Below are 26,483 nucleotides of genomic sequence, written 5' to 3' on the forward strand. Positions count from 1 at the left end.
CACGTTTCATATCCATGATTGCATGTATCGACTAAGCAAGGCGTCCCCCAGCGGGTTAGGGGGTCAGAATATACCCGCGGTATGTATGCCTGTCGTAATAGGCGACTAAAATACCAGATTCAAGGGGTTGTGTAGCGCAACCCTTTCAGGTTGCCAGCGCAATATATAGCTTATCCAAACCCAATTGTCAACCTCACCTATCCGTGGCGAATCCTGCTTCATTAACAGCCGAGGCTCTCACGACCCAGAACTCCTCACGGATCTAAGGGTGGGAGGGCGTTATGGCCAAGAAGGTCGCATGTGGTCATAACATATCGTTCCCGAGATGGTCGGGCTTGGTACCGGAACGTACCGGATCTGCATCCGGCAAAGGACCATCAACATCGATAACACTACCCAAGGCCTTCGGGGAGTGTCCTTATCGCTACAACAACAACTAAGCACGGCGAAGTATTGTTAAAGCAGTAACAATATGTGCTTCTTAAATGCCAATCTCTCTTTGAGGATTTGACTACTAAACTGTTGTTTTTATAGTTCCATATTTATATATTTCTGAGCGAGAACAAGCAATTTCGAAGTTTAACATTTCTTAACTACACACTAAGCGTAAATATTTATGATGGCACTTTCCTAAACACTACGCTTCCACATTGAATGCTGTATTTGCTGCTTTGGCATTGACCTTTTCAAGCACTTGCTTCAATCCCTTGCCTGGTCCGCATTCGAATGTACGTGGAAAGTCCGTGCCCTGTTGACGTTCGTACATTAAATGCATGCTTTGTTCCCATCTTACTGGACTAACAATCTTGAAAAGGGAGTGGTGTACTATTGTATGTGCAGATATAATTAAATGTAAATATTTTACCTGTTTGGGAAGTTGACGTAATATATGCGTTGCGTTTCTGTACGTCTTGCCATCCACATTTGAGTAAACCCGTATAAGAGGATCACTTATATAAATTTTTTTGAGAGCATTGGCAAACGGCTCGACAGCCGATTGCATAATAGGCGTATGAAATGCACCATTTACTTGTAGCCTTTTCATGCGCTTAATATGTAATGCCTTTGCATTTACTTCGATATATTGTAATGCCTCCTGATGACCGGCTATTACTTTGCAATGGGGGTAGATGTAGTTAGCGACGCCGCAATATGGAGATTCTACACCACGCTCCAAACACCATTGCTCTGCCTTTTTACACGCAGCTCCAACTTTAGTTTCAGGACCATACAGTATCAATGCCATTCCACTGGGAACTGTATCACACGCCGCTTGCATTGCATTAGCACGTATCTGAACTAATCGCACAGCCTTATCGAAAGGTAGTGCACCAGCAAATACTAGTGCAGTAATTTCCCCTAAACTAAAACCAGCTGTTGCTACACAAGTTTCAATGGAACGTGGTCGTTCTTCACGCAACTGCTCTAACGCTGCCAGTGATGAGACCATCACCGCCAATTGTGCATATTCAGTTCGACTGAGTTTTTCGCGTGGTCCCTCAACGCATATCTTAAGCAAGTCATAGCCCAGCACTTGGTTTGCTAAATCAAAAATAGATCGTGCTCCAGGAAATCGCATCAATTTCGCAGCCATACCAACATATTGCGCTCCTTGACCTGGAAATAATACAATCGAAGTTTCTTTGGGATCTATTGCAGGCCGCCTTTGGGTGTCATCTTCTAAGGCACGTACCAAATGCATTTGTGAACGCTTTTGTAAAGTGTTGCAACTTGATTCGGTTGCTGACGGTTCTTGAATGGCTTCAGGTTTTGAATCGCTGGCATCTTGACTGACAAATCTCACGCCTCTGATTTCAAGTATTGTACTATAAGCTGTTTTAAACGTCCACTTTCCTAAAAATGTCCTTTTTAGCATCCTGAGTGTATTATGACTTCTTCCAAACCGGCATTTGGGAAAATGGAACAGCTGATAAGTCAACTTATGACATCAAATCGCCGTTTAAGGTACGCCCACATTACGCTGCGCGACACGAGGCGGCAGCGGCGCCTCACAGTACGACATATTTTGTCACATTAAGCGGCAATCGAGCGACACATTGCGGCAGAAGTTTGTGTTTAATTTTGTTTGCAAAATGGACGACAGTTTTTGAAGCTGTAATTATTTCAATTTTTTTTGCGAAAAAGAGGAAAGGAGAAGAAAAAGGTCGCGGCTATGGGTGCACGACATCTCATCCTCAAGATATGAGCAACGAGAGTTCCACACCCTTTTGCCCAAATTGAAAAAATATGGTGCAAATTTCTTTGCACGTATTCTTATGACGCAAATCACACCTAGCGGCAGCAGCACTGCGCGACACTTCCCAACGCGGCTTTTTTGCCTAGTTGATCAAATTTCCCGCGCTGTGCCGGGTCGCGCAGTGCTGCTGACGCCAGGTGTGAATTGCCTCATAAGAATACATTCAAAGAATATTTTGTAGTGCAGTGCAGTGCAGCCTAATGTGGCCTTAGCTTTAAAGCCCCGACACATACCCCTCAAAAAACGCGAGTACTATATAAATAATGTAAGGAATACTCCGTTGGGAGTATAGGACTGCTCCAAATCTAATCTGTATTCATACAAAAAATGTGCTCCAATTAACATTGCGATGTCGTAGGAGAGGAGTAGGTGATCCCACTCTCGCTTTGTTTGTGAGTATTCCATAGAGTACATACGTGAGAGTACATTCCAAAGTACTTTCACTGTAGTACTCCATGGAGCACCCACAGGGGATCATATGCCAGAGTACTAAAGAGGAATTGTGTTGTCGGAAAGAATTACCGGAGTGAATTTAATTTAAAATGAAAGTAAATGAAGAGGGGCAATACAACTTTTATATTTTATACTACGAATATTCTTATGTTATTTAGCATTTGCGTGAATAAAGAAACTAATATTTCTCCATACTATAGTATGTACCCTTCAAAAAACGCGAGTACTCCATAAATAATATAAGGAATACTCCTTTGGGAGTATAGGAGTATTCCAAAACTAATCTGTATTCATACAAAAATGTGCTCCAATTAACATTGCGATGTCCTAGGAGAGGAGTAGGTGATCCCACTTTCACTGTATTACTCCATGGAGCACCCACAGAGGATCATATGCCAAAGTACTAAAGAGAAATTGTGCCGGAAAGAATTATCGGAGTGAATTTAATTTAAAATGAAAGTAAATGAAGAGGGGCAATACAACTTTTATATTTTTTACTACGAATATTCTTATGTTATTTAGCATTTGCCTGAATAAAGAAACTTATATTTCTCTATACTACAGTATGTATACATAAAACCAGTGCGCGGTTGCATTTTATCAGAGTTGCCATAGTAAAATTTTATTATCAGTTATTTGTATGCAATATTTTACTTTTGGCAACTCTGTTCGATCGTCATCGTGTCGTGATCACGGTCGTTAAAAAACGAGCAATGATCGGCTGATGGTGGTCCGCAAACGCTTTGCAAAGGAGTATTGTTAGAGTATTCCAACATGAAGAAAATGGAACACGTAATCCAACAATTTTTGCAGGGTATACATAAAACCAGTGCGCTGTTGCATTTTATCAGAGTTGCCAAAGTAAAATTTTATTATCAGTTATTTGTATGCAATATTTTACATTTGGCAACTCTGTTCGATCGTCATCGTGTTGTGATCACGGTCGTTAAAAAACGAGCAATGATAGGCTAATGGTGGTCCGCAAACGCACTGCAAAAGAGTATTGTTAGAGTACTCCAACATGAAGAAAATGGAACACGTAATCCAACAATTTTTGCAGGGTAAGCACTTTTTCATATAGATGAGTTTAACACAAGCTTATGCATTATGAGTAGATTGCAAGCATTTTTATGGAGAACGGTAGAATGAGCGACAATGGCGCCATCTGATATTGAAAAGTAGCCAACTCCCCAATTTTGTTCCAAGCAAATCATAAGAAAAAGAATTTGACATTTGCTTTGGCTAAGGGTGTTGGCACACTTTCCAAGTGAAATTATTTTTCCCACTGGTTGGTAAATTTTCTAACATTTTTCACGATTAAAAACTGCAATATAACAATCGAATACGACACTAAATATGTTAGCAAGAATTTTTGTTGTATAGGGATTCACAATGTTATATACACAATTTCAAAGAAGGCCTGAATATCGTCAATATGTTTTACTTGCCATAGAACATTGTGAATTCATACAAGTAAAAAATCTTTCTATTTCTCCATTGCCATACCTACGTGTCAAATAATTGCGACAGCGAGAACAGCTGTCGCGAATGGTCAGAGAATGGAAGATAGGTTTGTTTTTTGCTCGCCGTTATTAAATTGAACTGCCATGAAATGCCCATTTGTGTCTCAAATCAGTTTTTCTTTTAAATGTGTATACTGAACATCAGACTACATATTTCTACTCATTTCTAAACTCTAGTTAACAGATAAAATCTGAGCAGCCAGTTAAGCAAACATGTTAAAATATGTAAATAATGCAATAAACTACCCGTCTACAAAAATTTTTGAAAAACAGTATTGACCAAATAAATTAAGTAATCGAACAGCGATTGAACAGGTGATCGGTGCTGTTTACTATTGTGAACGTTTTTGTCAAACATTCGCCACACTTGTATGAATTCACAATGCCATGAAATCACCCAATTGGATAGTTGTAGTTGTTGTCTCCTTGGTGACCAATTGTGTTTTGTTAAGTTCGCGTGTCTTGTCTTTTGATTATTTTTTTAGTTTTTGTTTAATTTGAAGGTAATTCTATACAGCATGAGACTCCTTATACACGTCCAAAAATATATGGAGGGGTATCGGAAAACGCGAGGTTTTTCGTAAATATCTTTTGATAGACGTAGAATTTTGTGTCCCGGTTTTTGGATTCGCGTTCCTGGATCCAAAACGGGTCTTCTGATACTCCCCGATATTTTTGGACATGTATAACCAGTGTCATGCTTTCGTATAGAATTAGTAATTTGACCACAAAATAAAAAAAAATGTCACAACGCATGATATTTGAGGTGCAAAATGACTTGGCACGCAGCTGTGGACATGGTAAAGAGATCGTTTGGGACTCGTAAGTACAATATAAATTTATGCGCCACATATAATTTTAATATATTCATTTGCAGCTTATCTGCCGCTCAAGCAGCAATACTAAAGCAGAAAATCAAAAATATTTTGCCAGATGATAATCAGCGTCAAAAAGATGTGGAAAAAAAGCGAAAAAATCTCTTTCAAAATGTTTGGGCCCAGCGTAAGTATAAATTTACCTTAAGTATAATACATCATATGAATGTTCTTGTATTGTTGACTTAAGGCAAGCATACAAATGGAGTCCTTTTATCGGCTATTGTTTATGTTATGGTGACGGAAGAGAAGGATCTTGATTTGGCCAAGTATCAGACAAAATTCACTATCCATCCCTTAATACGCACACGCAAATGCTTATGTAAGTACATACCAAGTAAATATAATTAAAACAAGTAAGGAAGGCTAAGTTCGGGTGTAACCGAACATTACATACTCAGTTCAGAGCTATGGAGACAAAATTAGGGAAAGTCATCATGTAGGAAAATGAACCTAGGGTAACCCTGGAATGTGTTTGTATGACATGGGTATCTAATGGAAGGTATTAGAGAGTATTTTAAAAGGGAGTGGGTCATAGTTCTATAGGTGGACGCCATTTCGGGATATCGGCATACAGGTGGACCAGGGGTGACTAAAATTTGTTTGTACGATATGGGTATCAAATGAAAGGTGTTAATGAGTATTTTAAAAGGGAGTGGCCCTTAGTTGTATATGTGAAGGCGGGTTCGAGATATCGACCAAAATGTGCACCAGGGTGACCCAGAACATCATCTGTCGGGTACCGCTAATTTATTTATATATGTAATACCACGGACAGTATACCTGCCAAGATTCCAAGGGCTTTTGATTACGCCCTGCAGAAATTTTTCATTTTATTCTACTTAATATGGTAGCTGTCGCACCCATTTTACAAAGTTTTTTTCTAAAGTTAAATTTGGCGTCAATAAACCAATCCAATTACCACGTTTCATCCCTTTTTTCGTATTTGGTATAAAATTATGGCATTTTTTTCATTTTTCGTAATTTTCGATATCGTAAAAGTGAGCGTGGTCATAGTCGGATTTCGGCCATTTTTTATACCAATATAAAGTGAGTTCAGATAAGTATGTGGACTGAGTTTAGTAAAGATATATCGATTTTTGCTCAATTTATTGTGTTAACGACCGAGCGGAAGGACAGACGGTCAACTGTGTATACAAACTGGGCGTGGCTTCAACAGATTTCGCACTTTTTCGCAGAAAATAATTATCGTCCTAGAATCTAAGCCCGTACCGAATTTCACAAGGATTGGTACATTTTTGTTCGACTTATGGCATTAAAAGTATCCTAGACAAATTAAACGAAAAAGGGCGGAGCCACGCCCATTTTGAAATTTTCTTTTATTTTTGTATTTTGTTGCACCATATCATTACTGGAGTTGAATGTTGACATAATTTACTTATATACTGTAAAGATATTAAATTTTTTGTTAAAATTTGACTTAAAACATTTTTTTTTTTAAAGTGGGCGTGGTCGTTCTCCGATTTTGCTAATTTTTATTAAGCATATATATAGTAATAGGAGTAACGTTCCTTCCAAATTTTGTCATGATATCTTTAACGACTGCCAAATTACAGCTTGCAAAACTTTGAAAATACCTTCTTTTAAAAGTGGGCGGTGCCACGCCCATTGTCCAAAATTTTACTAATTTTCTATTCTGCGTCATAAGTTCAACTCACCTACCAAGTTTCATCCCTTTATCTGTCTTTGGTAATGAATTATCGGACTTTTTGGGTTTTTCGAAATTTTCGATATCGAAAAAGTGGGCGTGGTTATAGTCCGATATCGTTCATTTTGAATAGCGATCTGAGATGAGTGCCCAGGAACCTATATACCAAATTTCGTCAAGATACCTCAAAATTTACTCAAGTTATCGTGTTAAAGGACAGACGGACGGACGGACGGACGTGGCTCAATCAAATTGTTTTTCGATACTGATGATTTTGATATATGGAAGTCTATATCTATCTCGATTCCTTTATACCTGTACAACCAACCGTTATCCAATCAAAGTTAATATACTCTGTGAGCTCTGCTCAACTGAGTATAAAAATTCTGTCAACAGATATAAGCAAAAAATCGGTGCAAGTTATCATGTGGCTGTTCAATTTTGCCAAATTTTATTACACACACACACATGCAGGGAGAGGTTCTTTGTTTTAAATCGCTGCACAGTGTTTCGTGTAGAACAAGCTAGCTGGACAAAATTATTTTATGAAATTTTCCGTTTCATATGCAGTCATTTATTACAACTACGTAATTTTTTTCAGCCATATGTTCTTTTTATACTCAGTTGGAGCTCACAGAGTATATTAACTTTGATTGGATAACGGTTGGTTGTACAGGTATAAAGGAATCGAGATTGATATAGACTTCCATATATCAAAATCATCAGGATCGAAAAAAAATTTGATTGAGCCATGTCCATCCGTCCGTCCGTCCGTCCGTCTGTCCGTTCACACGATAACTTGAGTAAAGTTTGAGGTATCTTGATGAAATTTGATATGTAGGTTCCTGAGCACTCATCTCAGATCGCTATTTAAAATGAACAATATCGGACTAATATCGGAAAAAGTGCGATAATTCATTACCAAAGACGGAAAAAGCGATGAAACTTGGTAGGTGAGTTGAACTGATGACGCTGAATAGAAAATTAGTAAAATTTTGGACAATGGGCATGGCACCGCCCACTTTTAAAAGAAGGTAATTTAAAATTTTTTCAAGCTGTAATTTGGCAGTCGTTGAAGATATCATGATGAAATTTGGCAGGAACGTTACTCCTAATACTATATGTATGCTTAATAAAAATTAGCAAAATCGGAGAACGACCACGCCCACTTAAAAAAAAAATTTTTTTTAAGTCAAATTTTAACAAAAAATTTAATATCTTTACAGTCTATAAGTAAATTATGTCAACATTCAACTCCATTAATGATATGGTGCAACAAAATGCAAAAATAAAAGAAAATTTCAAAATGGGCGTGGCTCCGCCCTTTTTCATTTAATTTGTCTAGGATACTTTTAATGCCATAAGTCGAACAAAAATTTACCAATCCTTGTGAAATTTGGTAGGGGTTTATGTAGAAGTCTTACTACGTCTTACTAGGTTGAATAATTTGCCAAGAAGAAAGATTTATTTAAGAAAAATAGACAAAGTGCACATAAAAGAAAAAGGGTTGCCAAGTGTGTAAATTGTATCTCTCACTCACAAAGTTATATTACAACACCCTCACTAGAGATTCAATTAATTTTTCTTTTCAATTAACAATTTCAAAATTCATTAATAAAGTTAACAATTCGATATTACATTAAGTATGTGTATGTAAGTGATTCAAATAGTAATGTATGATAAATTAAGTTTTGCCTAAACCATATTGTTTAGTAAATTTAGATAATTTTGAAGAGTTTATTGGCTTAGTCATTATGTCAGCAATCATTTCATTTGTACTTATATAAGTTAGTTTAATTATTCCATCAGCGAGCTTTTCACGAATAAAATAATTGTTGACGTCAATGTGTTTGGTGCGAGCATGATAGTTGTGTTTTGTACCTAATTTGATTTCTCCTTGATTGTCGCAGTAAAGTTGCATTGAAGTTGCTGCAGTCTCAAAAAGTTCGTTTTCAAAGCGTTTCAGCCAAAGTGCTTCTTGTATTGCAGCTACCATTGACATACACTCTGCTTCTGTCGATGACAATGCCACAGTGGGTTGCTTACGTGTGGCCCACGAAATTGCACCACTTTGCAAGACAAACACGTAACCGGTGGTAGAACGGCGTTCATCTTGGTCGCCTGCCCAATCCGCATCACAAAATCCCACTATTTGATCATTATACATCTTCTTGTATGTTAATTTAAAATCTAAAGTACCTTTCAAATAGCGAAGAACTCTTTTCACGGCGGTTCAATGAGCTTTGCCGTAATTTGAATTAAAACGACTTAATATACTCACGGCGTAACTAATGTCCGGGCGACTAATTTGTGCAGCATATATGAGGCAGCCTATGGCTTCTTGATATGGAATCGAAGACATTTCTTGTCGCTCTTCATTTGACTTTGGACTCATATCCTTTGATAAATGCTGATTTGGGTCCATCGGCGAGCCCACATGAGTACATTCACTCATGTTAAATCGCTGTAACACATCCAGTATATACTGCTTCTGATCTATGGAGATCGATCCATCATTGTTGCGCGTGACATTCATGCCAAGTACCGATGTGGCGGGTCCCAAGTCTTTAATTTTGAACTGGGTAGATAAATTATATTTAAGTTTCTTAATTATTACAATATTGCTTCCAAAAATCAAAATATCATCAACATATACAGCCAGTATCAGGATATTTTGCGCTGAGTTCTTGAAATAAATGTATTGATCAAAGTTTGACCTTTTAAACCCAAGTTTACTTATCAAGACCGAATTCAGCTTCATGTTCCACATCCGACTGGACTGCTTTAGTCCATATAGGGATTTGCGAAGTCGATATACCCTAGTAGTTTGATCTTTAAAGCATTGTGGTTGGCGCATGTAGATTTCCTCATCTAATTCGCCCTGTAGGAAAGCTGCTACTGCATCCATCTGATGCACAATCAGGTCACATTTAACGGCGGTAGCCAAAAGAAAGCGGATCGAGGAATATCGCGCGACTGGAGAGTGCGTCTCATCGTAGTCGATGCCTTTAACTTGCGAGTAGCCTTTCACGACTAGACGTGCCTTGTATCGGTTAACTACACCATTCGAGTTCTTTTTGATCTTAAAAACCCACTTAGACTCAATAGGCTTTCTTCCAGGTGGAAGATCTGTTAGCTCCCAAGTACCGTTTTGTATCAAAGCATTATATTCGCTTACCATAGCATCTTTCCATTCTTTACTATCTGCGCCATCCAGCGCCTCCCAAACGGTCAATGGCTCGTTACCGCAACCTGCTGTTGCTAATAGCACTAGTTGCGTTTCTGCATCGTTCGCCACGTTGCTTTCACCGTCAGATATTTGAATAGTGGATATCTCACCTGGTGATTGATGTTGAGGATTCGCCACCTCACTGCTATCGTCATCACCCTCACTGAATCCGAGAAAATCAGATTGATCACCAGATATGTTATACTCAGGATAGTTCAATACTTCTTGTCGCGAAGTGTCTTCACTTGCATTTCGCCCCTCTGATTGGTTCTGGGATTTGTATCCCTCAAGGCGAGATAAGCCCTCACTTAATCCAATAGATTCATCTTCATCAGAATAGTCCGTGTCTTCGTCATCATTGATGATTTCGATCCGTTCAGCATTTTTATTTCGCGTTACTGGTTTTTGTGTATATCGATCATCGGTATAACTATTTACATTTGATGTTGGATCTTCAAAAAATATAGCGTTACGACTTTACACAGTCTTCTTTGTATATTTGTTAAACAATTTGTAAGCTTTTGCTGTGTCACAGTAGCCCAACAAGATACAATTTTGTGACTGAATCTAGCTTGCGCCACTTTTCTTTTGGTATATGTACCATGGCCTTACATCCAAAGACCCTAACATGCGACAAGTTTTGTTTTTGTTTTGTCCAAATTTCTTCTGGAGTGGTACATTTCATGTCTCTACAGGGAATTCGATTAATTAAATACGCTGCAGTGGCTGCCGCCTCTGCCCAAAATTGTTTATTTAAATTCGCATCGTATAACATACAGCGTACTTTTTCTATTAACGTTCTATTCATACGCTCGGCGACACCGTTTTGCTCAGGCGTATAAGGCGACGTATGCTGATGTATAATTCCATGCTTTTTGATAAATGTTTCAAATCTCCCATTACAGAATTCTCTGCCATTGTCAGATCGCAATATTTTTATATTCGCGTTTTGTTGATTTTCAACTAATTTCTTGAAATTTGTAAATATATCGAAAACCTCATTTTTACTTTTCATTGGATAAACAAGTACTTTGCGACTGAACTCATCAACGAATGTCAGCATATATCTCTAACCCCCGAGTGATTTTGTCGACATTTTTTTTTTGTTTTTTTTTGTTTTACGAGGAGGAAGCATCGAAAGCCTCATAGTCAGTGTGGGACTTTAACCGCACTAAACCTCCTACCGTCTGAGTACCATTTACCCCCCGGTACTACCGTCAAGTATTCCGTCGGGAGGTAGGTTGAGCACTAAGCTCTACGTCTGTCGGGGTCACGTTGCTGTACTTAGATAGTGCCGCGGTATGATTAACGCTGGGACTGACACGCCCTGCTTACTACCTGAATGTGCTTGACGCATACCACTTCTACGAATATTTGCAAGCCTACCTTAAACACTGTGCATATAGTGCTTGTGGCATGCTTGTGCGTTCGACTACTTGTATTGTAGGGTTTTGTTTTTACATATGTATATATGTGTAAATAAATTATATATGTATAAATAGAATTTTTTTTTTTTTTTTTAATTTTTTTTTTTGTTTTTTGTTTTTTTTTTGTTTTTTTTTTTCCACAATACGTAACGGGGCTTTCCTCGTACTTCCACCGGTTGGAGAGGTCTTCTCTCCAATCCGAGTATAAACTCTGATTGCATGTGAGACGTTTACCCTCATACTCGTTGTTTCTACGGTTGGAGAGGCCTTGTCTCCAATCCGTAGGTTTGTTGTTGCGTGTATGTTGACTGCTTTTGGTCGCACGGTTGAAGAGGCCGTGTCTCCAATCCGTGCTTTATTCCTTCACCTGGGGCAGTATTCGAACGGTTGAAGAGGCCTTGTCTCCAATCCGTCGCCTGGTTTGCTATTACATTTACCTACATATATTACGGTATTTTCTTATGTTATCATTCTCACGCCGCTAATTGTACGGAGGCCTTGCATTCAATACGTGCTCAGCTCGATCCCCTCCACCTTAGCAATTTGTTATCCACCCACACAACTCGACTGTTCAATGTTCGCTGCTGCGCCGTAGCCTTTCAAGACTTCGTAGACTCTTCATTATTTCCGCTATTACATCGCACGCCGCTGACCATTTTACCTTGCTTTGTAGCATGCATCCAACAATTGTTTCAGGAGTGTAATCCTCTCCAAATATTCTGCACAGTTTGCATCTCGAGCTATAGAACCTAGGACACTCGAAAAATACATGGTAAACATCTTCTACTGTATCGCCGCCGCAGTGATCGCATATGTTGTTAGGCTCGTGATTGAATCGGTGCAAATATTCCTTAAAGCATCCGTGACCACTCAGAAACTGTGTGAGGTAGAAATCCACCTCGCCGTGCTTTCTAGATATCCATATATTAATATCTGGGATACATCGGTGTGTCCAACGACCATTTGTTGAGGCATTCCACCTGTGCTGCCAGTTTTGCACGCTTCGCTCTCGTGCTCCGTTACTTGAGCTTTGATCCCGATAAATCGTCGCTGCTTCTTTTGCTAATATGTCTATAGGACACATTCCTGCGATGATTAGTGCTGCGTCGTCAGATACAGTTTTAAAGGCGCTACAGACGCGTAGTGCACACAGGCGGTAAGTCGACTTTACCCCGCGGAAGTATGATTTATACTCCGTGGCCTGATGCCAAACAGGAGCCCCGTAAAGTATTTGGCTTTTTACAACGCCAGCCAGAAGTTGACGCCGTCGTTGCTTTGGCCCTCTTGCATTTATCATTATCCTAGATAATGCTGCTACGGTTTTTGCTACCTTTCCATTGGCATACTCTAAGTGGGTTTTGAATGACAACCTCCTGTCTATCACAACTCCCAAGTATTTTATTGCAGGCAGCGTGTCGATGTCATGGCGGCCGATTCTTATAGTGACCTGCTCCACCCTTTTCCTACTTGATATGAGTACAGCCTCTGTTTTTTGTTCCGCCAGCTGCAGTCCATTTTTCGTAAGCCACGATTGAACCATCGCTATGCTTGTATTAGATTTGGCGCATATTTCGCCTAGGTGCTTGGCGGTGATTACCAATGCGATATCGTCCGCGAAGCCGATAATTTTCACCCCATTGGGTACCTTGAGTCGAAATACTCCGTCGTACATAATATTCCAAAGCAGTGGACCGAGCACGGAGCCTTGAGGAACACCGCCTGTGACGTGAAGCTTTTCTACTCCAGCAGCCGTTTCATATTCCAGCACTCTACCTTCAAAGTAGCTGCGTATGATCCTACGCAGGTAAAGGGATATGCCTATCTGCTCCAGCGTGTCTAGAATTTTTGCCCAATTGGCAGTGTTGAAGGCATTTTTTACATCTAAAGTAACGATGAGGCAATATTCCTTAGAGCCTTCGAGCCATCGGGTGCCACTTATGGCTTCTTGGGCCACTTCCTTTGCCATGTTCACAGCTTGGATGGTGGATCTTCCTTTCCTAAACCCAAACTGGTTATCGGAAATACCACCCACATCTTCAATTTCTTTTTCGAGTCGATTATAGAGGACTCGCTCAAGAACCTTACCGGCGAAGTCGAGCAGGCAAATGGGCCTGTAGCTAGATGGTTCCGCCGTATTTTTACCAAACTTTGGCAGCAGGACCAGCTTTTGTCGTTTCCATATTGTAGGAAATGTCCCCTCAGCCAAGCATGCATTAAACAGTTCCGCAAATGTTGGCGTGTTATAAGTGAGAGCTAGTTTGAGTGCTCTGTTTGGTACCCCGTCTGGGCCAGGAGACTTGCGGTATTGCAGTCTATTCACCGCTTGAAGGACCTCGACGACGGTAACCTCGTCAAATGAGTATAGTACGGCGCCTGATGTGGGAGACACTAGCTCCCTTTGCGTGGGAAATAAAGTATCTACCACGTTTCTGAGAAAAGAGGGGCATGTTGGCATCGCCTCTCCTTTGTGTTTCAATTTCTTAAAAACCAATTTATAAGCTGTGCCCCAAGGGTCATTCTCGACGTCATCGCAAAGCTTGAGAAAGCATTCGCGCTTACTATCTTTTATTGCTCTCTTAAGTGCGAGTCGCGCTCTTTTGTAGGTAGCTCTGCACTCTAGAAATTCCGGTCTCCCTCTGGCTCGTTGATAGCGCCTCCTAGCCTGAATACACTCTCTCCTTAGGGAGTGTATGCGCTCGTTCCACCAAAATGTGGAACAATGTTGTTTGCGCTTGGTCTTTCTAGCCATTGACGCATCGCATGCTGCTCTAATATCCGCCATTAATTTATTCGCCATGTCGTTAGCACTGCCTCTATATTCGACTGTTGTCAACATTAGCTTGAATATGTCGGGGTCGAAAGTATTGATATTCCAACCTCTGTTTTTTAGGGGTGGCTGTATAGTGGGCCCTCCCCCCTCGAGGTTGATGTCCACCACAATCGCTGAGTGATCGCTTTGGGTATAGCAATCACTGATTTTCCACTCAGCCAACCTGTAGAGATTGGCGCTGACAAACGTTATGTCGATTACGGAGCCGAACCCATTTCTTAAGAAGGTGTTTTGCCCACCCACGTTAAGGAGCGCTACATCAAGGCATGCAAATGCTTCGAGCAGAGCCCTCCCTTTGGGAGATGTTCTCTGTGAGCCCCACTCTATAGCCCATGCATTAAAGTCTCCCGCGATGACGAAACGCTCCCGCAACGTCGCATCCATGGCTATTTTCCCGACGATTTCTTCGAACGCGTCCAGCGGCGTACTAGGTGGTATATAGCAACTGTAAACGTAAATGCCATCAATCTTACCGCATACGAATCCTCGTTCCTTAAGTATTAATTCCGCATATAAGGGATTATGTCTGCAGGACCAAATAGCAGTCTTTCTCAATTCGTCCTGTATCCAATTCGCAGTCTTCGCTCTGTAGGGCTCACTAAGAAGTGCTAAGTCAATCTTCAACTCCAAAACTGTTTGTGCCAGAAGGTCCTGGGCTGCTTCACAATGGTTAAGATTAAGTTGCAATAATCTCATAAAGGTCTTTGTTTCTGGACCGCTTCTTTATATACTGGGCACTTATACCCACCAGTGTGATGGTCTGTGCAGCTGAGCCCTCTTCTAGCGCACAATAAGCACTTAAGCGCGTTAGTGCATGATTTCGCCTCGTGCCCTTGGCCCCCGCACTTAAAGCAAACGCCTTTGAGATTGGATTCGGTGCCGCAGTTTCTTGCTATGTGTCCGAACTCGAGACAGTTAAAGCATCGTTTCGGCTGAACTTTTGCTCGGACTCGGCATATGACCCATCCGATTCGGACTTTACCACTTCTCGTAAGTTCCCGAACTAACTCGGTGGGTAAAGACATAGTCGCAGTCTGCGTACCGCCGTACGCTTTGCGCAAGGATCGCACACAAGACGGCTTAGCATTGAAACCTGCAAGCTGTGTGTTCAGCGCCTGGCAGACCTCTTCAACCGTCGTTACTTCGTCTATATCGCGTATTTCGCACAGAGACTCCTCCTTGAGGGACTTGACATCGGCTTTCCCTGAGAGAGCTTGTCCTACAGGTGCTTCAAGTTTTGCAGTGTCATTGTCCGACTGCCTACTGAGTTGGAAGAGGAGTTCTCCTTTAGCAGTCTTGCGGATCTTACGAACCATTGTGTTCATTTCTCTCAAGGACTCTTCATTTTTAACCGCTTTAAGGATATCCGCGTATGAGCAATCACCTGAGCTTTTGATCAGGATTGCGTCGGGGCGGGCTGGTCTCTGCTTCGGGCGCTTTTGTTTTTTAACCGTCGCCCAAGCTCCTCCCTTTTCTGCTTCTTTCACTAACTCTGTCACTTCCTTCGTTGGTGCGTTCACGACTTCTGAGGTCTTTTGCGCGTTCTTCTTCTTCTTTGGTCGCACCTGCGGCGATGGCGTACCCCCGGATGCGCACTCACGGCCACGTTTTGTAGACTTCTGTTGCACGCTTTGTGCCAGAGATGGGGTAGTCTGTGACTGCTTCACTTCCCAGCAAGAATTACTCGTCTTCTTGAGCGCATCCGTGGCTTGCTCGTAGGAGATCGCAATAGCCTTGACCAAATCCCGAAGGTTTTGGTTAATGGTGCGTTTTCCACTTCCTACAAACTCCTTCATCTCCTTAATGAGCTTTCCGAGGCACTGGAAAGCATTTTCGTCGTCTGATCCGCCCTCCGCCACTGGCTCTGATTCGCTCAGTCTCTGCGAAGAAGCACTAATAGGTGGAGCGGAACGCGGAGGCGACTGCGCAAGTCTTGACCTCCTGGCGAATGGGTTCATACTGCTGTCTTCGTTTATTTCAACAGGGACAATTGGTGGTGTTCTCATATTGCCCTTCTTCTTATTCTTTTCAGTTATATTATTATTATGTTATATTTGTACTTATTTTCCATTATATTTATGATTTTTATTTATTTAGTTATATTTTTGGTTATTTGTTTCTTTATTTATTTACTTATTATTATTATTTTTTTTTTCCGCTTTATTTTACCGAATTTTAGTTGATTTGACTTTATTTTATTTTATTAATTTACTTTAATTTTTAGGTAATATTAGGTGTTTATCATATTATGGTATGTTATATATGCCTCATTTACCCTATAGCTAGAGGCTTTGTTTAATTTAAAAGAGCTTATTTGAAAAGCTCACTTGTGGTGAGAAGCTTCGCGAAGTCAAAAGCTTGCATCGATTTTGATGCAAGCTTCTACGCATATATCTTCGTCTCGCTTGTGGGGTGAAGGATTGGATACAAAGAGAAGAGAAGGCTCGCTAAACCCACCACACACAGCTGATTATGTGGGTCACAGTTTCGCGCTCTTTTCTTTGTGTTATATAGGAAAATATAAGATTTTTAAAATGTAAATCGATTCGCTTACCAGCGCAGGTTTGGTCTTTTACCGGGCTGTATACAAAGATACAGCCTATACCAACTTACGTTGCACCGATGGAATTTTTTTCCTCGCGTGTTTACCACTTTTATTTGGGCTTTTTTGCCGAGCAAAATTTTCGCGTTCACTTCACTTCACTTCACTACACTTTGTCGACATGGGCCCACATACATCTGTATATATAATTTGTAAAACTTCAGTGGCACGGTTACCCTTCTCTTTAAATGAGCACGAGTTTGCTTACCTTGCGCACATACCGTGCACGAATCCAATTTTTCATTTTGTAACTCAAAACCTTCGGTCGACTCTTTTATACGATTCAAGTTTGATTCACACGCATGTCCCATGCGTCTGTGCCACAAGTTGCGAGTCGCCGCAACTGTCAACGCCGTTGCACGTTGTTCCGTAGTACAGCTTAGTCGATATAAATCGTCGACTAGCGGAGCAGTAGCCAATAATTTGCCATTTTGGTCGAAAATACGACAATTTGCACTATTAAAAATCAATGTTTTACCTTGCTTGGCCATTTGACTTACAGACATCAAATTTGCGCATATATCTGGAATGCATAAAACGTCTTTAACAATAACTTTATTCGCGCTAGACCAGCCGTCAGCTGAAACTGACATACTAATATCACCAGCGCATTCCACTTTCAAACGCCCATTGTTACCCACAATTACTTCGTTTGAATTTGCTACATTGCGCTTACTTAAATTAGCTGAATGCATAGTCATATGCGACGAAGCTCCCGAATCAATAAGCCATTCATTCGTTGTTGTTTTTGCAATTAAAGATGTTTGTGCCAATAATACATTTTTAGTTTCCTTCTTAGATTTTAGCGGATATTTGTTTGCATAATGCCCTTTTTGGTTGCATTCAAAGCAAACAACATGTTTAACCTTTGATTTTTTCTGAACATTTTTGTGCTTCTTTGAAACTAAAGCCAAAGCTTCACCACCAGCAGGATCGTGCCTAATTTCATGAAGTAAATTCGTACGCACCAGATCAGTTGCTAACGCTCTACCACTGTTTGCAATTGCCATTACCATTGGCCGAAATTCATCAGGCAAACCGCTTAGCATAATTTGCGCCACAATGTCATCAGGAATCTTTGTGCCGGATTTGTCTAGCTTTTGATGTGTGCTGGTCATCTTGTTGACGTAATCTTCTATGGACGAACAATATATTAATTCCAGCCGCATTAAATATTTAAGTAAATCCATTCGCCGCAACACTCCGTTGTCTTCAAATGCGCTCTCAAGCGCTTTCCAAGCAGTATTTGCATTTGCACAATTTTGTATATACGGATAATTAGACGGCTCTACTAGCAGCCCTAACGCTGATATGGCATGTAAATTTTTTTGTTGCATCTTCTTCTGAACCTTCGACGCAAGGCCAGTACCCCTTCAACACAAGATATGATTTTGCAGCGAATTTCCAGGAATCGTAATTTTCCCGGCCTTTTAACTTTTCGATTTTGTCCAGTCCCATTATTATTTGTTTCAACACGTGATTCTAACCCCAAAAATCACACCACTTGCTCGCCGCAATTTATATGTTCACAAATTTCGTATGTTGGACAAAAAGTTATTCTTTTTCGCAATCAGAAGGTGGCAAATTTGCTTATTCAATTATCTTCAAGGATAAAACGTGGGTGCCCATAACCTGTAGAAGTTTTAGTGGAAATTATATTAAAACACGTCTTACTAGGTTGAATAATTTGCCAAGAAGAAAGATTTATTTAAGAAGAATAGACAAAGTGCACATAAAAGAAAAAGGGTTGCCAAGTGTGTAAATTGTATCTCTCACTCACAAAGTTATATTACAACAGCTTAGATTCTAGGACGATAATTATTTTCTGTGAAAAAGGGCGAAATCTGTTGAAGCCACGCCCAGTTTTTATACACAGTCGACCGTCTGTCCTTCCGCTCGACCGTTAACACGATAACTTGAGTAAAAATCGATATATCTTTACTAAACTCAGTTCACGTACTTATCTGGACTCACTTTGTATTGGTATAAAAAATGACCGAAATCCGACTATGACCACGCCCACTTTTTCGATATCGAAAATTACCAAAAACGAAAAAATGCCATAATTCTATACCAAATACGAAAAAAGGGATGAAACATGGTATTTGGATTGGTTTATTGACGCAAAATATAACTTTAGAAAAAACTTTGTAAAATGGGTGTGACACCTACCATATTAAGTAGAATGAAATGAAAAAGTTCTGCAGGGCGAAATAAAAAACCCTTGAAATCTTGGCAGGAATACTGTTCGTGGTATTACATACATAAATAAATTAGCGGTATCCAACAGATGATGGCCTGGGTCACCCTGGTCCACATTTTGGTCGATATCTGGAAAACGCCTTCACATATACAACTACCACCACTCCCTTTTAAAAGCCTCATTAATACCTTTAATTTGATACCCATATCGTACAAACCCATTCTAGAGTCACACCTGTTCCACCTTTATGGCGATATCTCGAAAAAGCGTCCACCTATACAACTACCACCACTCCCTTTTAAAACCCTCATTAATACCTTTAATTTGACACCCATATCGTACAAACACATTCTAGAGTCACCCCTGGTCCACCTTTATGGCGATATCTCGAAAAGGCGTCCACCTACAGAACTAAGATCCACGCCCTTTTAAAATACTCATTAACACCTTTCGTTTGATACCCATATTGTACAAACGCATTCTAGAGCCACCCCTGGTCCACCTTTATGCCGATATTCGAAAAGGCGACCACCTATACAACTACCACCACTCCCTTTTAAAACCCTCATTAATACCTTTAATTTGATACCCATATCGTACAAACACATTCTAGAGTCACCCCTGGTCCACCTTAATGGCGATATCTCGAAAAGGCGTCCACCTATAGAACTAAACCCCACGCCCTTTTGAAATACTCATTAACAACTTTCGTTTGATACCCATATTGTACAAACGCATTCTAGAGTCACCCCTGGTCCACCTTTATGGCGATATCTCGAAACGGCGTCCACCTATACAACTACCACCAATCCCTTTTAAAACCCTCATTAATACCTTTAATTTGATACCCATATCGTACAAACACATTCTAGAGTCACCCCTGGTCCACCTTTATGGCGGTATCTCGAAAAGGCATCCACCTATAGAACTAAGGCCCACTCCCTTTTAAAATGTTCATTAACCCCTTTCATTTGATACCCATATCGTACAAACAAATTCTAGGGTCACCACCCCTGGTCCACCTTTATGGCGATATCTCGAAACTGCGTCCACCTATGGAACTAACGATCACTCCCTTTTAAAATACTTATTAGCACCTTTCATTTGATACCCATATCGTACAAACAAATTCTAGAGTCAACCCTGATCCACCTTTATGGCGATATCTCGAAAAGGCGTCCACCTATACAACTACCACCACTCCCTTTTAAAACCCTCATTAATACCTTGAACTTTATACCCATATCGTACAAACACATTCTAGAGTCACCCCTGGTCCACCTTAATGGCGATATCTCGAAAAGGCGTCCACCTATAGAACTAAACCACGCCCTTTTGAAATATTCATTAACACCTTTCGTTTGATATCCATATTGTACAAACGCATTCTAGAGTCACCCCTGGTCCACCTTTATGGCGATATCTCGAAACGGTGTCCACCTATACAACTACCACCACTCCCTTTTAAAACCCTCGTTAATACGTTTAACTTGATACTCATATCGTACAAACACATTCTAGAGTCACCCCTGGTCCACCTTTATGGCGGTATCTCGAAAAGGCGTCCACCTATAGAACTAAGGCCCACTCCCTTTTAAAATGTTCATTAACCCCTTTCATTTGATACCCATATCGTACAAAAAAATTCTAGGGTCACCCCTGGTCTACCTTTATGGCGATATCTCGAAACGGCGTCCACCTATGGAACTAAGGATCACTCCCTTTTAAAATACTCATTAACACCTTTCATTTGATACCTGTATCGTACAAACAAATTCTAGAGTCAACCCTGATCCACCTTTATGGCGATATCTCGAAAAGGCGTCCACCTATACAACTACCACCACTCTCTTTTAAAACCCTCATTAATACCTTTAATTTGATACCCATATCGTACAAACACATTCTAGATTCACCCCTGGTCCACCTTTATGGCGATATCTCGAAAAGGCGTCCACCTATACAACTACCACCACTCCCTTTTAAAACCCTCATTAATACCTTTAATTTGATACCCATATCGTACAAACACATTCTAGAGTCACCCCTGGTCCACCTTTATGGTGATATCTCGAAAAGGCGTCCACCTATAGAACTAAGACCCACGCCCTTTTAAAATACTAATTAACACCTTTCGTTTGATACCCATATTGTACAAACGCATTCTAGAGTCACCCCTGGTCCACCTTTATGCCGATATCTCGAAAAGGCGACCACCTATACAACTACCACCACTCCCTTTTAAAACCCTCATTAATACCTTTAATTTGATACCCATATCGTACAAACACATTCCAGAGTCACCCCTGGTCCACCTTAATGGCGATATCTCGAAAAGGCGTCCACCTATAGAACTAAACCCCACGCCCTTTTGAAATACTCCTTAACACCTTTCGTTTGATACCCATATTGTACAAACGCATTCTAGAGTCACCCCTGGTCCACCTTTATGGCGATATCTCGAAACGGCGTGCACCTATACAACTACCACCAATCCCTTTTAAAACCCTCATTAATACCTTTAATTTGATACCCATATCGTACAAACACATTCTAGAGTCACCCCTGGTCCACCTTTATGGCGGTATCTCGAAAAGGCGTCCACCTATAGAATTAAGGCCCACTCCCTTTTAAAATGTTCATTAACCCCTTTCATTTGATACCCATATCGTACAAACAAATTCTAGGGTCACCCCTGGTCCACCTTTATGGCGATATGTCGAAACGGCGTCCACCTATGGAGCTAAGGATCACTCCCTTTTAAAATACTCATTAACCCCTTTCATTTGATACCCATATCGTACAAACAAATTCTAGAGTCAACCCTGATCCACCTTTATGGCGATATCCCTAAATGGCGTCCACCTATAGAACTATGGCCCACTCCCTCATAAAATACTCTTTAATACCTTTCATTTGATACACATGTCATACAAACACATTCCAGGATTACCCTCGGTTCATTTTCCTACATGGTTATTTTCCCTTATGTTGTCACCATAGCTCACAACTGAGTATGTAATGTTCGGTTACACCCGAACTTAACCTTCCTTACTTGTTTTTTATTTTTTTTCCAAAATTTTACTTCATATGCATACATTTGCTTATTTCATATACAGTAACTCATGTGAATAAGTGACATAGATCCAAAAAAATTTAAAGGACTTTAGAATATTACTTTATTGTACTTAAATTGAATGGACTACAAATCTCAATACTCTAAAAAATTCTAAAAATTCCGAAAAAAAATTAAAATTTTTTATGAAAATTCGTCGAATTTTTCAAACATTTTTTAAATATAATTTAGTTTTTGTTATGAATCGTGACAAATTTTCTTATGGGAAATTAGTTAAAATAAATTTGCGAAAGCGAAAATTGTAAGAATTGTCCAAAAAGGGGTGTCTACTTATTTATGTGAGTGACTGTACATATGTACATACATATTTTGTATTTATTTGAGTATTTATCCTGGCACTACAATTTTTACAAAATTATTTTATGTACCAGTCAGGAATGTAAAAGTGAATTACAATAATAATAATAACAATGTAAATAATTTAATTAATTATGTGAAAATTACTTATTACAAAAACTAAAAAGTAAAGTATCATACAAAGTAGAAAAGACAATAGATTTAAATTAAATAAAACCTGATCCAACAAAAAGTTGTAGGGTAGGTTATCTTTTGTAATTATGTTATTATTCGCTATCATCACTTTCATTCGATGAGTCATTTGTGGAATAGTCATGAGCATCAGCAACACTACTGTGAAAGCTTGAAACAACTGGGATATTTATTTACTCCTCAACATTATCGGGGGACAGTAAATTTAAGACTTCTGAAGTCAGACTTTTAAATTTTTTTTTAGGTATCTCCCTAAAACTGTTAACTAAAGGATCCGATGTTATAAGCAACATATTCATAAGATCTCTATTCGTGGCTTCACGCGACTGATTTTGTGTGTTATCGTCCCTGAATCGTCTCAAATCTTTGTTACGGGCTTCCTGTGCTTTCTCAGAAAGTTGACCAATAGGTAAAATTGGTGATTTTATAATATCAGTACTATGCACTAAGATTTTATGAACTGTAACAGGCATATTAAACCATGGATAGAGATCTATGTATAGTTTTTTAGTCTCGACCGCAAATTTTTCAAATATTTGGATATTTATATTGTACCCAGATGCTAATGCGCGAAGGAGAGTGTCGAATCTTTTGATGAGCGTTACATCCAATCCCGTAATCTCAGCACTATCCTCAGAATTTTCGAAAAACCTACGAGCAGTGTTGCCGTGATTGGTATTGCCGAAACCTGGTTTTGGTTTATCTACTATCAATCCAAGTACACTTTTAAATTTATTCTGGATTTCGTTGGAACGTAGCTTTACACACTCTTTATCTGCCTCATTCCGAAGCTGCCATTTTTTTACTTCGAGGCGATAACTTATGTGAAGCAAGCATTCAAAAAATCTTATCCATGCATGGAGAGTAGACAAACCAAAACCAAGATTATCTCGGTTAGGCGTAAAGTCCCGTAACTCATTATTCATATCTTTTGGAGTGGCACCACAAATATAACACTTTTGTGCGGACAAAGTTTCAGTCAAAGCATTGCAAACTTCTCCGTCAATCATTGTTAGAAGCATATTGTGATTTACAGAAACTTCGTATTCTTCGAGCATGTACTTTGTTGACAACAACGCATTTATCTCCTCTAAAACTTTGTTCGTTTCAAAAACAATAAAATCTTTTGTTTCTTTAGAAAAAATAAATTTAATTGGACGACAATACATGGTAGAAGAAGGTCGAGGATTCTGCCAAACAATGTTACCTTTTTCATCCTATAATTGAAGAGGAACGAAAGAAAATATAAACAAAAACTCATCAGTGTCAGAACTGCATGTAAGCTTTTGGTTATATGTGCTATGGCCAGAGCTTCCATCGCAACTCCACTTGCTGATTAAAGTATACGTCAAGTTTGTAGGTAATAAACTAACAAAAACTTCTTGATTTGCTAAAACTAAACGCTCAATAGTTTTATCTTATACGGACTGGGCTTTAATTTCCGCACGTGTTTCACCCACATCAATTTCATTTGGATAGCATTCTGCCTTAGCTTTTCTTAGACTATAAAATGATGGATAAACCTTATGGCCTGCCTTGATGCTCCACTTTCGAGTCGTTTTGTACCCATGAGTCGTCGACTTGCTATCTACGTAGTATGCTAAAGCTTCTACATTGCTCAAGCATCTTGCATCTGGCTCACATGTCATCTTTTTGCCGGATTTTTGAGTGGTTTCCTGTGATTTTTTTTATAATGTTTGCAACATTTCTGTTGCCGGACATACGCGTTGATACTTCTGCCGCATAAAGTAACTCACCAGGACTTGTAGATTGCAAGAGGTCATCCACTCGACGCCGTTGGCTTTTTTCACTGCAGCTAACAAAGTCCTTCTTTCGTCTTCCGGGGCCGGGGTTACCTGAAGAAGTGGTTGGTTGCTCTGATGGCAACTTTGAATCCACCGTTATTGTAAATGTGAAGTCTGGACCCGAAAGCCACTCGGAGTTTTTATTCAAAAATCGCTCCTTATGTCTTCCAGAAGTGTTCCACTTTTGATCCAGCTTCGACGAATATGCCGATATTTGGAAGCTTAAACTTTTTTCGAATACTCGGCTGCTTCGCTTAAATCGTACTTAAGTACAACAAAACTCAATAATTTTTTATATCTGGTTTCCTTCGAATGTTGAACCCAAATGTCAAAAAACTCCGTTCTTGGTACGGTTGTAACTAAACTGCTTTGTGTTGTTGATTTTCCGACAGGGTGAATAGTTGATAATTGTTGTGCTGCCATCTTAAGTGTCATTGATCGTTCTGATATGTTATCAGTTGTGCAGTATTTATATTACATTCAGGTATTGGCGTAGATGCTACCAAATGGGGTTGTTTTGTGTAGCGTTCCTATGTGGTTATACCTGCATTAAGATTGCTTTGTATGTACATGTTTTTATGCCTTGGTGACTGGTGCGGTAGGTTGTGGCAGGCTGAAGTCAGTGATCTTCGCCTTTTTGCTTTTGGTGTGCTCTTGTTGACCTTGCGCGTTTATTTTTGTGTGTTTTATGGCTACGTGTTTGTTCCCTGTACCTGGGAATTGGTCCTAATTTATATGTAGAGATAACTAAATCTACAAAAAAAAAAAAACAAGTAAAAACGGGACTGTCTTCGGCTGTGCCGAAGACTTCATACCTTTCATGGATGGGGCTGAACAATAATCTTATCCCGCTCGTAATCTCCGAATAATCGGATGTATAAGATAAGAAATATATAGTGAACAGATCTACATACCTTAACGATTTTTAAGATAAATATAAAATAAAAAATAGGTAGGTACTTTGTGTGAGGATGCAAAGTTTCAGGTTTTTTGTGGTCTGCGTGTAAAAACTATGACTACGAATCACGTATTTCAACAATATATGACGTAAACGTAACTATTTGATGAAATTTGATGAATTTTGAAGCTTCTAGCCGTAAAAAGGGGGCAAAAATGACAGTTTATATGAAGTATATAATATATATAATTAGAGTTTATATGGGGTATATAATATATATACCACCGATCTCTATGATTTTTTCAGACAACAATATATGCTATATACGTAAGCATATGGTGAAATTTGAAGCGTCTAGCTGTTAAAAAGGGACAGAAATTGCGCACAGTTTCTTATCTGAACAATCGGTTGTATGAGATATATACTATATATACCACCGATCTCAATGATTTCTTCAGACAACAATATATGCTATACACGTAAGCATTTGGTGAAATTTGAAGCTTCTAGCTGTTAAAATGGGGAAGAAATTGCGCAAAGTTTCTTATCTGAACAATCGGTTGTATGAGATATATACTATATATACCACCGGTATCTATGATTTTCTCAGACAACAATATATGATATACACGTAAGCATTTGGTGAAATTTGAACATATCTAAACGATTTTTAAGATAAATATAAAATAAAAAATAGGTAGGTAATCTGTGTGAGGATGCAAAGCTTCACGTTTTTTGTGGTCTGCATGTAAAAACTATGACTACAAATCACGTCTTTCAAAAATATATGACGTAAACGTAACTATTTGATGAAATTTGATGAATTTTGAAGCTTCTAGCCGTAAAAAAGGGGCAAAACTGACAGTTTATATGAAGTATATAATATATATACCACCGATCTCTATGATTTTTTCAGACAACAATATATGCTATATACGTAAGCATTTTGTGAAATTTGAAGCTTCTAGCTGTTAAAACGGGGCAGAAATTGCGCAAAGTTTCTTATCTGAACAATCGGTTGTATGAGATATATACTATGTATACCACCGATCTCAATGATTTTTTCAGACATCAATATATGCTATAC

The 26,483-nt window shown here is 39.4% G+C and overlaps 3 protein-coding genes and 1 long non-coding RNA gene across 5 annotated transcripts in view; 1 reads left to right on the forward strand and 3 right to left on the reverse strand.

The window, feature by feature from the left end:
- Window positions 1–18,493, reverse strand: part of LOC137252405 (ankyrin-3) — a 55,879-nt gene extending 37,386 nt beyond the window's left edge. The window contains exon 1 of one of the 2 annotated variants that reach the window (XM_067788045.1): window positions 16,877–18,493. The gene's annotated coding sequence lies outside the window, so the exon portion shown is untranslated. The remainder of the gene's footprint in view (window positions 1–16,876) is intronic. The other variant, XM_067788044.1, reaches the window with a different exon arrangement.
- LOC137252408 (uncharacterized) overlaps window positions 1–26,483 on the reverse strand; it is a 100,810-nt gene that overhangs the window by 37,386 nt on the left and 36,941 nt on the right. The gene's annotated exons all lie outside the window — the stretch shown is intronic.
- Window positions 523–1,913, reverse strand: beg (malonyl-CoA-acyl carrier protein transacylase beg). The gene is made up of 2 exons (XM_067756679.1): window positions 866–1,913; window positions 523–805 (listed from the first exon to the last, which is right to left on the reverse strand). The coding sequence occupies exons 1-2, from the start codon at window positions 1,874–1,876 to the stop codon at window positions 638–640; spliced, it is 1,179 nt and encodes a 392-aa protein (XP_067612780.1). The 5' UTR covers window positions 1,877–1,913; the 3' UTR covers window positions 523–637.
- Window positions 4,602–26,483, forward strand: part of LOC137252406 (uncharacterized) — a 46,114-nt gene continuing 24,232 nt past the window's right edge. The window contains exons 1-4 of the mRNA XM_067788047.1: window positions 4,602–4,736; window positions 4,945–5,055; window positions 5,111–5,235; window positions 5,299–5,430. Of these exons, the coding sequence (XP_067644148.1) occupies window positions 4,976–5,055; window positions 5,111–5,235; window positions 5,299–5,430 (337 nt within the window). The 5' untranslated portion in view covers window positions 4,602–4,736; window positions 4,945–4,975. The remainder of the gene's footprint in view (window positions 4,737–4,944; window positions 5,056–5,110; window positions 5,236–5,298; window positions 5,431–26,483) is intronic.

Source organism: Eurosta solidaginis, chromosome 5 (assembly GCF_040869045.1).
Source record: "Eurosta solidaginis isolate ZX-2024a chromosome 5, ASM4086904v1, whole genome shotgun sequence".
Lineage (NCBI taxonomy): Eukaryota > Metazoa > Arthropoda > Insecta > Diptera > Tephritidae > Eurosta > Eurosta solidaginis.

Coding starts and splice junctions, on each gene's coding strand:
- beg (XM_067756679.1), bottom strand. CDS start 1,876: ATGCTAAAAAGGACATTTTTAGGAAAGTGGACGTTTAAAACAGCTTAT. Junction 806..865: donor TACGTCAACTTCCCAAACAG/GTAAAATATTTA, acceptor TCCCTTTTCAAG/ATTGTTAGTCCAGTAAGATG.